Source organism: Apodemus sylvaticus, chromosome 2 (assembly GCF_947179515.1).
Source record: "Apodemus sylvaticus chromosome 2, mApoSyl1.1, whole genome shotgun sequence".
Classification (NCBI taxonomy): Eukaryota; Metazoa; Chordata; class Mammalia; order Rodentia; family Muridae; genus Apodemus; species Apodemus sylvaticus.
Window position 1 is genome coordinate 136,167,451 of NC_067473.1, and position 18,850 is coordinate 136,186,300.

Sequence of the window (18,850 nt, forward strand, 5' to 3'; positions counted from 1 at the left end):
ACTGCTTGAGGTAATCCAGAAATCAAAAAACAAATATTGCTCATTTTCTCTTACATGCAGAGTAAAGAAGGGAAGACGGGGATGGCAAATCATACTAAAACATACCTGGCATTCCATCCTATTTACAGTTGCCAAACCTGGACACTGTTGCAGATGCTAGGATGTGCTTGCTGATGGGAACCTGTTATGGCTGTCTCTTGAGAGGCTCTGCCAGAGCTGGAGAAATACAGAGGCAGGCGCTCCCAGTCAAAGACTGGACTGATTGCAGGGTCCCCGATGGAGGAGTTGAAGAAGGGACCGAGAAGCTAAGGGGGTTTGCATCCCCAGGGGAGGAGCAACAGTGTCAACCAGGCAAACTCCTTGAGCTCCTGGGGAGTCGACCACCAACCAGAGTATACATGGAGCAACACATGGCTCTGGCCACTTATGTGGCAGATGATGGAATTCTTGGACATCAGTGGGAGGAGGGGACCTTGGTCCGATGAAGGCTTGATCCCCCAGTGTAGGGGAATGCCTGGGAGGGAAGGTCAGAATAGGTGGGTGGGTGGGGAAGCACCCTCATAGAGGCAGGGGGAGGAGAAGGGGATAGGGTGTTTCCAGAGGGGAGACATGGAAAAGGTATAACATTTGAAATGTAAATAAAGAAAATATCCAATAAAGGGGGAAAAAAGAAGAAAAAATCTTTATGGAATGTTCTTGTTAAAATAACTCACTGAATCCAATTTGTGTTCCTGTGTACTCGTGGACATTGAACCATTTACTGAATCTTTGTCAATTATTAGGGGCCATAACATTACAAGAACTGATTCTTCCTTCCCCAGAAACAATGGAGTGCTCTTAGTTCCTAGTCACACGTGAGTCCATGAACCCTTCTGTGATCTCTGCTACCGTATTGACTGACTTAATCTACTGAAAACAACACAGCAGCTGTAACATCATCAGTGAAGCAGTTCTGCCAAATCCAGAAGGCACTGCTTCTTTCCATGCCTCCCAAACTCCGGCTCTTAGGCTCTTTCTGCTCCACCTTGGGGAGAGGGTGATATAGACGACTTATTGGACTACATGTTTAAGAAAAAGAATGATATATACAAGGTGTTAAAAAATGAAAGATTATTTTCAATACTGAATATATTGGTGGTTCACTCTGCCCCTAATGAAAGCAAACCATAAAAAATCTGTATTTTATAATCATATGCTGACATATTTAAACATTTTTAACTAGTGATATTTTCTCAACAGAGAGAACAGTCATTACAGTACCACCATCTAAAATGGATGTTACAGTTGGAGAGAGTATCGTCTTACCCTGCCAAGTGTCTCATGACCCGACAATGGAAGTTCTATTTGTTTGGTATTTTAATGGAGATATCATTGATTTAAAGAAAGGAGTGGCTCATTTTGAACGAATTGGGGGAGTATGTGTCTGAAATTGCTAAATTCTTCATAAAACAAATAATGTTTTATATGAATCCACATGGTCCGTAATCATTCTTTCTGTCTGTATTCACAGGCAGAATCTCTATCTGGTTATAAAGATGCATCTGTTTTTGTTTTGGTTTAGTTTATGTATTTCACAGAAATACTTATTTTCTGGATGCAATTAGAGTAAAGGGGATAATAAAAGGGATCAATTACAGAAAACTATATTAATCAGTATATCTTTTAATTTCAAAATTGTCTTATGTTTAATATCTAGCCAGCTGTAAAGAAAATGGGACCTGCTGTGTGTGGTTATGTTTTCATCCAGTTTCCTCTCTCTGTCTTCAGAAATCTGTTGGGGATTTGATGATAAGGAATATTCAATTAGGCCATTCAGGAAAATATCTGTGCACAGTACAAACAACACTAGAACGCTTGTCTGCTGTTGCTGATATTATTGTGAGAGGTGAGCAGAGATTATGAAAGAGTGGTTCTGTTTCTTATTCATGATCAGAAATGCCCACACACAAATTGCAGTTCTTTAAGCGATTGAATAAGAATAAGGGCATGAGAGAAAATCATAACTTTTTGTTTTGTAAATTTCAAGATTCAATTTTATCAGTTTTGTGGTGATGGACAAAAAAAAATGTGCTCAGCACATAGTACCAATTCCTAAAATTTAGACTGGCCTTCTATGTGTAATAAGCCACTAGTGTCCGTGCAGAATAAATTATGTAAGATTTTACATTTGTCCATACTAGCTATATTTACTTGAGCTTCATTTGAGGAGAGAATGAATATCAGTTTTTGATATCTCATTCATTATTCAATAAATACATTGTTTTGTGGTCCCTACTCTGTATTGCTGGTATTTCTAATCTAATGTGTTATCTGGATAACACATTTAGATAAAATCTATTGTTAGGATTTAGTCAGTATGTGTGTGCTACAAATGACTTGTAATCAGTAATTTATTTTCCATGTATGGCAGTTAAAGTAAACCATTCTTCAACTGATGTGCGAAAACATTTTTTTTAATATTTTTATTTTCTATATTCTTTGTTTACATTCCAAATGATTTCCCCTTTCCCAGATCCCCCCTCCCCATATGTCCCATAAACTTTCTTCTCTCCATCCATTCTCCAATCACCTCCCTCCTTTATTCTCTGTCCTTACATTCCCCTCCAATGCTAGATCAATCCTTTCCAGGATTAGGACCCTCTCCATACTTCTTCATGGGAGTCATTTGTTATGCAATTTTTGCCTTGGGTATTCAGGGCTTCTGGGCTAATTAATATCCACTTATCAGAGATTGTATTCCATGTGTATTCTTTTGTGATTGGGTTACCTCACTTAGGATGATATTTTCCAGATTAAACCATTTGCCTATAAATTTTGTGAATTCATTGTTTCTAATTGCTGAGTAGTATTCCATTGTGTAAATATACCACATTTGCTGTATCCATTCCTCCTTTGAGTGGCATCTGGGTTCTTTCCAGCTTCTGGCTATCATAAATAAGGCTGCTATGAACATAATGGAATATGTGTCTTTATTGCATGCTGGGGAATCCTTTGGGTATATACCCAGGAGAGGCATAGCAAGGTCCTCTGGAAGTGTCATATCCAGTTTTCTGAGGAACCGCTAGACTGATTTCAAAAGTGGTTGTACCATCTTATAGCCCCACCAGCAGTGGAGGAGTGTTCTTCTTTCTCCACATCAGCACCAACACCTGCTGTCTCCTGAGTTTTTGACCTTAGCCATTCTGACTGGTATGAGGTGAAATCTCAGGGTTGTTTTGATTTGCATTTCCCTAATGACTAATGATGATGAGCATGTCTTAAGGTGCTTCTCAGCCATCTGAATTTCTTCAGGTGAAAATTCTTTGTTTAGATCTGCACCCCATTTTGTAATAGGGTTATTTGGTTCCCTGGGGTCTAACTTCTTGAGTTCCTTGTATATATTGGATATTAGCCCTGTATCGGATGTAGGGTTGATGGAGATCTTTTCCCAGTTTGTTGGTTGCCATTTTGTCCTTTTGACAGTGTCCTTTGCCTTACAAAAACTTTGTAATTTTATGAGGTCCCATTTGTCAATTCTTGATCTTAGAGCATAAACTATTGGTGATATGTTCAGGAACTTTTCCCCTGTGCCTATGTCCTCAAGGGTCTTCCCCAGTTACTTTTCTATTAGTTTCAGTGTGTCTGGTTTTATGTGGAGGTCTTTGATCCACTTGGAATTGAGCTTAGTACAAGGAGATAAGAATGGATCAATTCACATTGTTCTGCATGCTGACCTCCAATTGAACCAGCACCATTTGTTGAAAAGGCTATCTTTTTTCCACTGGATGTTTTCTGCTCCTTTGTCAAAGATCAAGTGACCATAGGTGTGTGGATTCATTTATGGGTCTTCAATCCTGTTCCATTTGTCCACTTGTCTGTTGCTGTGCCAATACCATGCAGTTTTTAACACTATTGCTCTGTAGTATTGCTTGAGGTCTGGGATATTGATTCCCCCAGAATCTCTTTTACTTTTGGGAATAGTTTTAGCTATCCTGGGTTTTTTGTTATTCCAGATGAATTTGAGAATTGCTTTTTCTAACTCTAAGAAGAACTGAGTTGGGATTTTGATGGGGATTGCGCTGAATCTGTATATTGCTTTTGGCAAGATGGCCATTTTAACTATATTAATCCTGCCAATCCAAGAGCATGGCAGATTTTTCGACTTTCTGAGGTCTTCTTCAATTTCCTTCTTCAGAGACTTAAAGTTCTTCTCATACAGTTCTTTTATATATTTGGTTAGAGTCACGCATGCCCTCCTTGCTGGAAGAAAAGTTAAATCTAATCCCCTCCTATTCTGTAGTACAACTTCTGATAATGAAGTCAGTGATTCTTTAAGGTGACTGATAGAAATTTCTATTCTTTATATATCTAAATCAATGGCTGCCCTCAGACTATCATAAATTTTCCCTTGTAAGACCAAAACTGAGGTCCTCGAGGCTGCCCTGGCCATCCCTAACCCCAACAGAAGGGAGACCCTGAGTGCTGTAACAAGTTTGGTGGACTGGCACATAGAATGGGCGAAAGAAAAAAAAAAACACAGCAATTATAAATGTTGTTTCTCCAGGTCCCCCTGGTCCCCCAGAAGATGTAAAAGTGGAGCACATCTCGAGTACCACCTCCCAGCTCAGCTGGAGACCCGGTCCTGATAATAACAGCCCCATTCAAATTTTTACTATTCAAACTCGGACACCATTTTCTGTTGGCTGGCAAGGGGTTGCTACAGGTAAGTGATGTTTGTGATGATTGCCTGATAGCAGTATACATAATATTTTAATTTGATAATTCTAAAAAAATTTGTAATTCCTTATTTTAATAATATATATACTTCATGCCACAACTGAAGATTTCTCATATTAATAATGCAATAAACCTGAAAGATTTAAAGAAAAAAAAGAGTAGATAGGAAGAAATTATGACACTCAGGGCTGAAATCAATAAAATTAAAACAACAAAATATGCAATGTAAATCAATAAAATGAAGAGTTGGTTCTTCAAAACAAAACAAAATTTTAACCAAGGCAACCAAAAGAAAAAGAAATAGAACCCATATTTCAAAAATTTGAAGTGAAAAACACATTACAACAAATAATGAGGAAAAATTGAGAATTATAAAGAAATACTTTAAAAAATCTGTATTCTACCAAACTGTAAAACTTAAAAGTAATTAGTTCATATCTTTATATACAGGGTACAGGAAGCTGTGTCAGGATGAAATCAACAGGTTTTATGGTCTCCAAATTCTTAGTTAAGCACAAGCAGTAATTAAATATCCCAACAACACCCAAAACATCATTTAGGGCCAGAAGGATCCAGTGCAGAAGTCTACAACTCCTTCGAAGAATAATTAATGTCAATATTTCACAAGTTATTCTGGGAAAGAGAAGCTAAAGAGCAGTTTCAATTTTTTTTTTCTGAAGCTCCTATTTTCCTAATGCCAAAGCTACACAATAAATCGACATTAAACAAAAAGAAAGTATAGCTCAGCATTTCTTTATAAATATAGATGCAAAGATTCTCAATACAGTGCTTACAAGCTAAAGTTAAGAAGACATCAAAAAGTTTACCCACAATGATCAATTAGCTTTATCTCAGAGATGATATACATACATAAATCAAAAAATGGAGTCTATCATATAAGCAGTCTAAAAGACAGAACCTACAAGACCATTATATTAGATGCAGAAATGGAATTTTGAAAAAAATATTAAACATACCTTCGTTTTAAAAGTCTTGGAGAGAATAGTGATATGAAGAATATCTCAATATAATAGAAGCGATGAACAGCAAGCCAATAGCCAACATTATTCTAAATGAAGAGCAACTCAATGCCTTCCCATTAATAGGAGCATGACAAGAATGTTCAGTCTTTCCATACTTTCTCAATATGCCAAAAAGACATGGAAAGAGATCAGAGAAATACAAATAAGACAGGAAAACGTCAAAGTATATTTATTTGCAGATGATACAATATTGTACATAAAAGTCTTTAAAGAATCTATTGTGAAATTCCTACAGCTGATAAATGCTTTCGACAGAGTAGCAGGATAAAAAATTAACACACAAAAACTAGAGGCTTTCCTATATTCGAATGACAAACAGACCTATAAATAAAACACAGAAACATTACCTCAAAAATTAAAATATCTTACAATTCTAAGTAAAACACTTATGAGCCAGTAAAACACTTATGCATATTAAAAACTTTGAATATATTGAAGAAAGAAATTGAAAATGTCATTGGATCTTGGAAAGATATCACAGACCCATTGATTGGCAGGAAAATGACCAAACTGCCTAAAGCAATCTATAAATTTAGGCCAACTCCCATCAAAATTTCCACATAATCCTTCAGATAAATCAACTTCACTGACATTAAAAACAAAAACATCTTGAACTTCTTGTGGAAACAAACCAAAGAATCCAGATAATTCTGGGCTCTTGACTATATTGGCTATTTTTTACCTTAAGTGCTATGTTTTGACTTTGGTCAGTATTTTTCATTGTTTTTTGATTGTTTGCTTGCTTTAGTCCCTGAAATTCTCAATGGACAGACATACAATGCAACAGTCATTGGTTTGAGTCCTTGGGTAGAATATGAATTTCGCGTTGTTGCTGGGAACAGCATTGGGATTGGAGAGCCAAGCAAACCCTCAGAGTTGCTGAGAACCAAAGCATCAGGTAAGAAATTGATGCTTACTGCAGACATGGATGATCCTTTCTGTTCTGGTTCTTAGAAAAAAGCTTCTGTGAGTCCTTTAGAAATTTTAGAATAATATTGGTGTCAATAAGTTAGTGATTCTAGTTCCCATCCACCTCATTCCCACAATCAAGGCTTGAATTTGAGTTGAAATAATGTTAAGCAGATGTGTCAAAATAATTTTTCAGAAGTAACCTTTAATATATGTCTTAATTTAAACTCCAATAGGGAATCTGTAGTTGGAAGACACGTTAGGGCTTGTTCATTAACATGGTGGCAGAGAATTAATTCAACATCTATTTGGCTCAGCCAGCATTCATTTCATGTTTGTTTTTTTTTTCAACTCCGATCTAGATACAGCTTCACAGAGAAAAAGTATAAATTCTCTCCATGCAAATTAGGTAATTTCTAATCTCACTGAACAAAAATGCTAATTGAGTATCAGCTGGTTCACTGAACAGCAAAGTGCAACTTTGCTCCAGATCATATCATCTTAAGTTCTTTATCACAGACTTCCTTTGTCTCGCCTCAGCCTTCACATCCAGTGTGGTATCCCTAGTGTTTTGTCATGCAAAGGCTCACACCACAGGGTTCCGATTGTTAATAAGCTATACAATGTAAATTCTCTTTGTTCTTCTTGCCTCAGTTAAACACGCATGTTAGTTTCCATAAGTGTGCATAGTTTTCAAAATTATGGCAAATCAAAACTTCCTCTTAAAGAAAAGCAATTTTTGTTTCTTTAATTTATTTTAGTTCTGGTAATTGAACTCTAGGCCTGTCCCATACCAGCCAAATGCATTTCTGATACCTGATACCTATATTTTTACTAATTACATTCAGAAATGCTGACCCTGAATTAAATCATGTTGGAGTACGGAGCTGAATAGGAGGTTTCATTATTTCATGGAGGACAAAATGGAGGATGGGATCTAAGTACTTTCTTTATGACATTTTAGATCTGAACCCTTTAACGGTGAATCTCTACCACCAAGATTTGTTTAAGTAACTCTTAACTTTCTACCCAGAAGAGCAGTAGCTGCAGGTCTACCCTAGACCTATTGGTTCAGGTGAAGCTCCTGCTGCTGGATATTAACTTTTGTTTCCATTTTTTCTCTCATTGCATTGGTAAGGTTGACCCCAAAGGTAAAGTTAATGCAGTAACAGTTATTTGCCGACTGTTACCAACCTTTATTGCTCTTCTGAAATTTGAGGCTTTCAGAGATGTTCTAATCAGGACTGTATCACATTAAAGTACATACCCACCATTTCTTTCTAGTCATCAAAGACTGACTTTCCCTCAATACGGTTTTAGTATTAAAAATAGCTAATTTTAAAATTGAATTAAGAAAGGGCAGAGTGAAGGTATGGCTTAATCCTTCAGAGTTCTTCACTTCCTTGTTCTCCCACAGACCTGGCTTGAGCTCATAGAATACATACTGAATAGCTCACAACCACCTATACTTCCAGATCTAGTACCCTTATTTGGTTTCCAAAGGCACCTGGAAAGATATAGTGCACATTTGCACAGACACAAAAAACATAAATTTTAAAAGATGAGTGTTTAAAATGGAATATTTTCTGCTTTTCATTATGTGAGAAACTAGGAAAAAATTACGTACATTTAAGTAAAAAGAAATCTTGCTTACATAACTGAACTTTGGAAATATCTCAATTATATGTGACACTGTTGAGTATTATATATCCAGCAACTCTGTAGACATTACCTGGTCAGGCTGCTTTGACAAAATGTATGTCAATTCTTGGCAGTATAGTTATGTTCAGCTGATCATTAGAAGAATCATAAGCAAACAAAATGAAGGATAAATTGGACCTTACAATGTCTGTTGAAAAAATGCCATCTTACGAAAGAACATCAGGCCAGGCGGTGGTTGTGCATGCCTGTAATCCGAGCACTTGGGAGGCAAAGGCAAGCAGATTTCTGAGTTCGAGGCCAGCCTGGTCTACAGAGTAAGTTCCAGGACAGCCAGGGCTACAGAGAAACGCTGTCTCTGTAAAAAAGAAAGAAAGAACATCAGATCATCACAGCACTATTTTGTTGCTAGAGTTAACAATCCACACAAAAGAATGACGTAAACAGCCTGGGTGTCTCTAAATTGTCCCAACTGTTTGAAAGAAAAATGACATGAGTCATTGCTGTCCTTTCCCACTCATCCTCACACACATTTTCATCTTTTGAGTGAAATCCCCAACCATACCTAGGGATATTATTCCAAGTATCTGAATTCTGGGCAAAAATGGTACTATAAAAAAACAGATACTATTAACGATGCCCACGAGTGCTTGCTGACCGCAGGCAGATATAGCTGTCACCTGGGAGGCTCTGCTAGTGCATCACAAATACAGAAGGGGACACTCTTAGCCAGCCATTGCACTGAGCACAGGGTCTCCAATGGAGGAGCTAGAGAAAGGATACAAGAAGCTGAAGGGGTTTGTAGCACCATAGGAGGAACAACAATATGAGCCACCCAGTATTCCCAGAGCTCCCAGGGACAAAACCATCAAAACCATGTGTACAAAAAGTACACATAGAGTTATCCATGGCTTCAGGTAGGTAACAGAGGATGGCCTTGATGAACATCAAAGGGAGGAGAGGCCCTTGGTTCTGGAAAGGCTCCATGCTGCAGTTTAGGGAAATGCTAGGACAGAGAAGCAGGAGTGGGTTGATTGGGGAACAGGGGGAGGGGAGATGGTTTATGAAACTTTCTTCGGGGGCGGGGTGAACAGGAAAGGGGACAACATTTGAAATGTAAATAAAGAATATATTTAATTAAAAAAAAGAAGAAAGAAATTTTGGATTATTCAGTGCTTGAAAATCATGTGCAGCATCTTTACCTATCATTTAGATTAGATTTGCGTTGTTTTTGCTACTGTGTTAATAAAATATTTTTAAGACTTCTAAGTATGTGATAAAAATCTATGTTTTGAGTACTGACTCCCTTTGAGATATATCCCAGAACTTGTTATAATTACCATTTTCCTTGAGCCAGATTTACCACTAGTCTCATACAGTTGCATAGCATATTATTCTTCTTACTACACCAGTGTATTCAGTGTCTTAGACTCAGAGAGTAAACTGAAGTCATAGATCCTCTGTCATGTTCTTTATAGAACACCCTGATTTTACAAGTGAAAATTTGAAAATTACACTTATTCACCCCAGAGTAATTCGAGTACAAGAATTCAGTTTTAAATGTTAAAATATCCCAATGGTTAAAAAAAGAAAAAACATCCAGCTTGTTTATTGACAAAAAATAATGAATTAATGTACTGCCTGAGTAACTTGTTTACAGCACAACTGTATAATTAGGCCTTAAATCAGCAGTGTCACCGTTACCATCTGAATGCAACATCATTTTGCCAATTAGTAGATGATGCATAATAATGTCAAACACACGATGTTACTTGATTTTTAATTAATTTTGGAGCCAAGGTGCCCATGTATCAAACAAAACTGTGTCCTCTCTCTTAGAAATTTGGATATGTGTAAACATCATTTATGTTCATTAAAAATGCAACACTCTCTCAGTTTGCCAGGATGAGTGCTTTGAAAGGTGCAACCTTCCCAAACAGAACTCTTCTTGATGAAGACATTCCTTTCATCCTAACTATCCACATTTCTCTTGGTTGTCTGCAGTCCCCAGTGTGGCACCAGTAAATATCAATGGAGGCGGTGGAAGCAGATCGGAACTTGTCATTACGTGGGAGGTAATTTTCTGTCCGGCTAAGTTATTTTTGAACGAGAAAAATTTAGCTGGCCTGGAAGAATACTGAAAAAACAAAAAGACCCAAAGCTATATTTGATCACTACAGAGAACATAAGAAAATTCAGGGCATCAAAGCACATCACCATGACAAGGAATTATTTAGGGGTGGTATTATGCAATTCTTATTTCCACTAAAGCAAGAGAATGTGACTATCTCAGCACAAATTGTCACATATATAAAAAGCAATGTCAGTATCTACTGAGCAGTGGTCAGTAGTATTGTCATTAAGACTAGGTGGGTGGAGTACTCTTTTATTGATTAGCTATGGAATTCTCTCATTGTGGGTATGGTATACTTAGAAGAGCACAGACTAAAATGGATTATTGTTCTAACAATGCTCTTTACGGCATCAGTGGTTCTTTCCCAGAATCTAAATGAAATCTTAGGAGCATCAAATAGCTTTGAAGCTCATTGTGTTTCAGACTACCATATAGATTCATTTTTTTTTAGACTACAAATTTTATTACCATTTGGTATCATAAACTTGAAAGTAGTCATGCCCAATCTTTTGACATTGAAACACTTTCCAAGTTGGCATTGCAAAATATGACAATTGATATATATATATATATATATATATATATATATATATATATATATATATATATATATATACATATATATATGTAATCTTGCCTAACATTTTAAGTAAAATTGCTGTTTTGTGTTAAGCATCAGTCATGCATTCATGCATGTGCCCAGCTACACGCAGCCTACAGGATGAAGGTCAAATCTTACTGCCTTAGTTTCAGTCACTCTATAATTCCTCATCCTTAGCCAGGACTTTCATAGCATATAGGGGAATGCAGTCATCTCCTTCCCTTTGCCCCATTCTTCACTTAGGTTTTTTCTTCCTCTTTTACTCTATTGCCTCTGGAATCCCGGACTTCCAGTAGTTTGGAGGAAAAGGACATAGCTTAAAAAAATGTGAATTTTTGACACATTTCTAATTTTTGCTTTAGTCTTTATCACACACACACACACACACACACACACACACACACACACACACTTCAAAAGCCCAAACAACCAGACTAACAAAACACAAAACACATCCAGACAAACAATGATACAGGTACTTGATAAAGCAGTGAGATGTGTCTGGTTTTTCTTTTTCCTTGTTGTTGTTGTTCTTGTTATAGTTTCGACTTTTTAAAAGTATTTTGAATTACGTTCCTCAGGTAACATCCTACCATATTATTTTAGTGGCAATTCAGATGTACTTACAAACAACTATTCAAGAGTATCCAGTTTCTGCATTGTGGTTGTCTGTGGCTAGACTCAATTTCTGTCCTTTAGACAGGAGTCCCTGTCAGTGGGGCTTAGGGATAATCTCCCATTTCAAGTGAAATATTTGATCTCAAACAAAAAACCTTTGCTGCTCTTTGGGTAGAAGGGCAGTCACTGCACATCTGCATAGCTTCTCTTGTCTATGCCATGAAAAACTGTAGCTTACCTTTCATTTTAGAAGTTTGTCAGGTCTTTGTCTCTTGAGAGAACTGGCATTCTCTAAATTCTAGAAAAAAAAAAGAGATGTAACTCTTACTGTTCCCTATCACACAATAATGTAGTAAGAAGAAGTATCTTCTTTTGTTGCCTTTGGTGGAGAGATGGGAATACAATGTTGCTTCTTTATCTTTAATTTTACCTTAACATAGGATGACCATAGGTATTATGGTTAAATTTTTACATGAGTGATGTGTTGAAGTACTGGTCCTTATCTGTAAATAAAGATGAATTTATCACCAGAAAATGTTTTACAATGAATGGACTTGTACAGAGACTCTGCTCAGTTGGTAATAGCCAAGATAATGAGTATAGGCAGGTGTGAGGGAGCCAAGTTAATACCGGATTGCTTTCAAAGAGCCTATAATACATAAGGCAGGTTTGCACAAGATTTATCTGATCCAAAATGTCACTGATGCCATTGTTGAGAAATTCTGTACCAGATAAAAAGAGGGAAGAGAATGAGCAGGGGATTGTGAGACAATATTAGTCATTATTCCTTCTTATACTGTGGAAAGTGGACGGCAGTCACTGTGTGCTCAAGATTGTAAACCTACTCAAGTGGAACACCTACTATAGTTGCCCTGAAATGGATCCTTGCCCTACATCGTTTGTTCCCCATGGATATTATGGAGAACAATGCTTAGTGGGTGGGTTTCCCTTCACCACTACTCTTGGGCAGGAACTGTGAACTGAGGGCACAGGAACTTCCAGGTCTACAAGAGAGGAAAGCATCATCTGTGGAGGACTGCAGGGCCTTGTCGGCCACTCAGACTCAAATCATTTAATCCTCCCGATAAGGTAGAAGGTAGAGAACGGAGCTGTCACCTAAAGAAACTGAAAGGCAAAATGCTTTTTACATGGTACCTGGAGAATTTGAACACAGGATTTTTAATTCATATGCTTCTATGTTGTTCTTACTTAAGAGAACAAGAGTTTTCCTGCAGAAATCCTTTAAGCAGTAGATCATACATATTGTACCTAGTGATTTGAATTTGAAGTTTCAAGGGAATTAAGCTAGAAAATTCCTTTTGGTTTTTGGTGAATAAGACATTTATATTTCTACAATCATTTGATGCTGTATAAAAATATTCTTTCCAACAGAAATGAGTTTTGCTGATTTCCTACTTTGGTTTCCTTCTCGTCAGATATCAGAAATTCTTTGGTTCTTTTTTATGTATGCTATTTTGGCAATTTTTTTATGTATGCTATGAGTGAGGGTAGATAATGTTCTATTTGGCAGTTTGGGGAATTAAAAATTGTTACATTGTAAAATCTGATATTAGAAGTCAACTTAAAACTGAATATTAATGTTTGTTTTCATCTTACAGTGTCTAATAAGTCAAGTGTGAGGTGGTATGTCATATCTAATATGGGGATAAACAAGACTATAGGAGAAAACACTGTAGCGTTAAGGGCCTGTGACTGAAGTTAGCACATTTCTTACACAAAATGAAACTTTGAAAATTGCAAATAACTTTGTCTCTATCATAAAATTTCACTGTTATTATAGTCTTCAAATATTCATTTATCATAAAAAAGGGGAGGTGTGGTTATGTTTCCTGAATAGTTCTTTTATTAATTTGAGAATTTCATATGTAAGTACTCTATCTATATTGTTCCTATTGCTCCCTTCCTGCTCTCTAACTTCCTGTGTCACCCCACTCTCCCTTCCAACTCATACCTTCCTTTTTAGAATTATTATTGCAGAGACACAGAGAGAAAGAGATAGAGAGGGAGAGACAGACAGATAGTAAAGAGAGACAAGTCAGAAAGAGAGACCTACAGACAGAAAGACAGAAAGAGGGACAGACACACACACACACATACACACACACACACGGAAAGAGAGAGAAAGAGAGAGACAGAGAGACAGAGAGGAGACAGAGAGAGACAGAGAGACAGAGAGGAGACAGAGAGAGAGAGTGAGAGAGGGAGGGAGGGAGGGAGAGAGAGAGAGAGAGAGAGAGAGAGAAATAAATATAGCCTTTTAGTGTAACTCATGTATATGTAATTAGGGCTGATGGGCTGATCACATGGCATTGGATGACCTGTGAAAGGGAACTTCCATGAAGCAGACTGATCTTCCCTCTCTTTGTAGCTATTTAGTTGTTTGTAGCTTTGTGCGATTTCTTCCAAACCTGTTTGCATCTTAATTGATGTTATCATTATGCAAGTCTTGCAGAGGTATTTTATATTAGAGATTTTGCTGGGACAGTTTTCTTGTCATTTAGAAAAGACACTGTTGTACAGCAGATATTCTCGTCCTCTGGTTCTTAAAATTTGTCTATTCCATCTTCCACAATGTTTCCACAGCCTTAGAGATCGAAGCTGTATTGTAGCGCTATCAATTGTGTCATGGGGTACCATGTTGTCTCTTTATTATGGCCAGTTGTAGATTTCTCAAATGATCTCTGTCTGCTTCATAAAGATGGTTCTTCGATGAAAGGTGAAGCCTATACTTATCTGTGGTTATAAGAATTAGTATTTAAAATGCAGTTTAAAATTATACTTGTGTAGGAACGTGATAATATTATGTTCTCCTTTTGAGCTTGTGGCCTTCCTAGGCAAGAGTATCCCACTAGGTTTACAGTCTAATTGACCAGCTCTCAAATACATATTACTGAATTCATATAAGCGTCTTCCAAATCATTCCCAACTAGCTGTACAGTTCTGTCCCCATTTTCCCAAGAGAAAAAGTCTAACTCTGTCCCAGTTTCATCAGCCTTGATTTTTTTTCTCATCTTTTTGCTCACTGTATTTGTTAGACTGTTTCATGTGGGAGAAAATAGAGACAAGTTGGTATCATCTCGGTGAATGGGGACTTATTTTAAAGCTACAGAGAAAGTAACAAGGAAATGAAAACATAGCTGCAACTGAACAGTCAATCAATTGTGGATGTGGCACATCACCCGTCTCTGGTGGCCATAGGAGTTCCAGCGAGCTGTTCCTATAATCTAGGTCCTGCTCTCTTAGTTTCTTGTGCATGGATGCAGCACTTACCGCTTCCTTTGCTTACCCTTTGTGTGTGGCTTCTAGCAAAGCTCTATTTCCTCTCTACTTACTTTAGAGCTTTCAGAGATATTTATTACATCCTTTATTTTCTGCATGTGGTGTATGTGTGCTTTTGTATATGCAAATGCCCATAAGGAAGTCAGAGGACAACTTGTGAGAGTCCTCTGCTACCACCAACCATGGGAATCCAAAGATGGAACTCAGGTCATCAGAATGAGTGACAAGCACCTTTACCTGTTGAACAAACTCTGTTGCCTGACAGCTTAAATAACCAAACACTATACTTCCCCAATGTTTTTTTTTTCCTCATATTTCCTACTTATTGCCTATACTGGGTTTTGCTTCAGTACCCTCCAGACTACAGGCTTCATACTGAAATTCTGTAAGAGGAGTCCGTTGGGTCTATTAACTGCTGTAGAGAATTAAAGAGGCTGTAGCAGAAACTCTCACAGATATTGGAGTATGTGATGCCTTCTGTTCTGGAGTGTGTAACTGGAAGTTGTAGTATAAGCAGAAAGCTAAAGGAATTCAGTAAGTAAACATGTGACCATAAAAGCCACCAATATTGTGCTTAGTTAGTAACAGACTTATCCGATAACAAAATAACACAACAGATTTTTTTTGTAGAAAAACAGAAAATTCTATTGATTCATAAATTTAAAAATAATAGTCATAATCAGGTAGGATGATTATACAGTATGAAGTGGAAGTTCATTTTTTTCTTGCTGGTTAATTTAATTATAATTTTCATAGCTACAGAGTTCTTAAAAAACACACAATAGTTTTGTTTAGTGAGAACATGTTATAACTGGTTTGTGTGGAACTTGATTTCTGGAAATTAGCAATGTATAATTGTTTTGGTCAGGAAAAATTCAAACTGATGTTATTAATGAAGCACATGCTATAAAATACTGAGATTCTTTGTGCTTTTGAAAAAGTACTCTGTTTCTTAAATTGAATGTTATTAAAACTTGATTATATCACACTCAGAAGAAATTTTTGAGATATTGAAATTAAAGCATATTTAGCATAAGATAAGTAGTTAATAAGTTAATTTGGAAGTGAGCTTAAAATTCATGTATGATTATGTTTTAGCTTGTATCATTAAAACTTACAGTCTTCCCCTGTATTTTATCATTGCCATTTATGAATGAACAAAGGATAGGATATATAGGATATATATATATAAATTCGGCTTCATATTTCTTTTTGAAAATTAGAGCTTTTAGAAATGACACTGGAGAGGGCTGAATAGATGGCTCAGCAGTTAAGAGCACTGACTGCTCTTCCAGAGACACTGAATTCAATTCTCAGCAACCACATGGTGGCTCACAGACATCTGTAATGGAGTCTGATACTCTCTTATGGTATGTCTGAAGAGAGCAATGATGTACTCATATACATAAAAGAATTAAATAAATATGAAAAAAGAAGAAATGGCACTGGAATTAAAAGTATTTTAATTGCACATTAAATAATGTAATTATCCATAACTACCTATATAGAAGAAACAAAGTAATCAACAAGTAAAATTATAGTTCAAAAGATTTTTCAGGAATACTCAGTGGTTGATTGCATTCTTCCCAAGTCCATTCCAGAAGAACTACAGAATGGAGAAGGGTTTGGATATATCATCATGTTCCGGCCAGTGGGCTCAACAACCTGGATGAAAGAAAGGGTGGCTCTTGTAGAATCATCAAAGTTCATCTATAGAAATGAAAGCATCATGCCCCTGTCTCCCTTTGAAGTCAAAGTGGGAGTGTACAATAATGAAGGAGAAGGATCTTTGAGTACCGTGTCCATTGTCTACTCTGGGGAAGATGGTAGGCTGCTTTCATCTGGAATTTTGGAATGTTTTACTTTGTAACTTCACATACAATTTGTTTTTTGTTTGTTTGTTTGTTTGTATCATTTTTCTAGAGGCTTTCTCTTAAATATGGTGATGTCTTTTCCTTAATGGTAGAACCTCAACTGGCCCCAAGAGGAACTTCTGTCCAGAGTTTTTCTGCTTCTGAAATGGAGGTTTCCTGGAATGCCATTGCTTGGAATAGAAACACTGGGAGAGTGCTGGGCTATGAGGTAATTCACATTGACTACACTCTGCATGCAGATGCAGCATCTTGCTGCATGATACCTCTTGCATAGGAGTTTGTTAAGATGACTTATTTCCTGTCATATAATAGTATAAGAGTCAATGGTTTGCTTTATGCCATTGCACCTAAACAGCTGTTAGAATCAATTTAAAAAGAAGAATATGGAATATGGAAAGATGAATCTATGCTCTCTTCTGGCCTCTACATGCAAAGGTACACGTGGTCATGCAAAAACACACATACTCTCATAGTTATATACATACACAAATAAATTATTTTCAAAAATGTTAAGAATATGAATAGTTTATTTTCACTAACAATTTCATGGTTTCAGTCTACACTAGGTTTGTTGTTTTTTGTGTGTGGAAGTGGGGATGAGGCTCAGTGAGGACATGTTCAACCACATGGCAGGGAAAGATGCTTGCTGTGGCTGCCAGAAAACAAGGATACTGGACAGCTCCCTTTTTACATTGTGTCTTTCAAGGTCATGACCTCAGTGATCTAACTCTCCCTACAAAGCACCACCTCTTCAAGATTTTTCTACTTTCCCGTAATTTCTTTAGCCTGTGATGAGTCTTTCAATGATGAAGTCTTTGGAATAGCATTGCAGATCTGAGGCTTAACAATAAAATCAGTGATGAGAAGAAAAAATGTATCAATTGTGGTCTGAGGCAAATAAATTTACCACTATAAAAATGTCCATTTTTAATAGGTATGTGATTGCAGTTAAGTAAGATGTGTAGACTAAAGCATTGCAGGTAAACGGAAAATATAATGCAGAAAAACCTGTTAAGAGGACAGAGGTCATATGAAATTACCACAATATTTTTCAAGTGATCACAAAGTATCACTTAAAATTACAGTATTCTTAGAGATGGGTAAAGTCAACACTTTTTAGGTTTTTCAAGACAGGGTTTCTCTGTGTAACCTGGCTGTCCTGGAACTGCCTCTGTAGATCAGGCTAGCCTTGAACTCAGAAATCTGCCTGCCTCTGCCTCCCAAGTGCTGGGATTAAAGACTTGTGCCACCACTGACTGGCTCCCTTGTAGATCTTAAACCACAGAATTTTCCTGAGAATTTTTCATAGAATATGAGACTCAAGATTGAGGGATATAAGTGACAAGAGACAAAACAGTACAGTTCCATTTAAACTGTATAAAATGAAGTAAATCACATTTATACAACGTTGTTTTTTGATTGAGAATATAACGCAGACATATTTGATTACTTATGTTCTTCATCTTGCAAGTCCATTGAGTGAGGACGTGGATATTTTGTCTTTTAAAAAAACATTTTTTTCTAAATATTTATAAGTTTTCCTCTGTCTTTTTCCTACCTCTTTCTTATAATGTCCTGTGAAAGGGGCAAAAACAAAAAAAAAAGCAATGGGAAAATAATCTATTCATGTAGCTAGTGCCTTTGAAATTCCATGCCTTGAATGTCAAACTGCCAATGTGCTTATTCTGAGAACTGATGTTTTTCTAATCTGTGTACTCCTCACTGAACATCACTGCTTTTCTTAAAATTCATATGATGTATATATATATACACATATATATATACATATACATTAAACTTATATATACATATATAAGTTATATGTATATGTAAGTTATATATATATATGTATATATAAGTTTTTCTCATATAATATCAAAAATTTCTATAAAAGCACAAACCAAGTCACCAAACAGCTGGCATATACATATTTAAATTTCTAACTTGCTATATTTGATAACTCAAGAGCTGGTATTGAACATCCACCTATGCATTG

The 18,850-nt window shown here is 36.6% G+C and overlaps 1 protein-coding gene across 1 annotated transcript in view; it reads left to right on the forward strand.

Moving 5' to 3' along the window:
• Cntn6 (contactin 6) overlaps positions 1-18,850 on the forward strand; it is a 216,830-nt gene that overhangs the window by 174,981 nt on the left and 22,999 nt on the right. Inside the window, exons 11-17 of the mRNA XM_052172631.1 lie at positions 1,240-1,415; positions 1,768-1,885; positions 4,544-4,702; positions 6,508-6,657; positions 10,332-10,402; positions 16,572-16,806; positions 16,947-17,062. Coding sequence (XP_052028591.1) covers positions 1,240-1,415; positions 1,768-1,885; positions 4,544-4,702; positions 6,508-6,657; positions 10,332-10,402; positions 16,572-16,806; positions 16,947-17,062 — 1,025 coding nt within the window. The remainder of the gene's footprint in view (positions 1-1,239; positions 1,416-1,767; positions 1,886-4,543; positions 4,703-6,507; positions 6,658-10,331; positions 10,403-16,571; positions 16,807-16,946; positions 17,063-18,850) is intronic.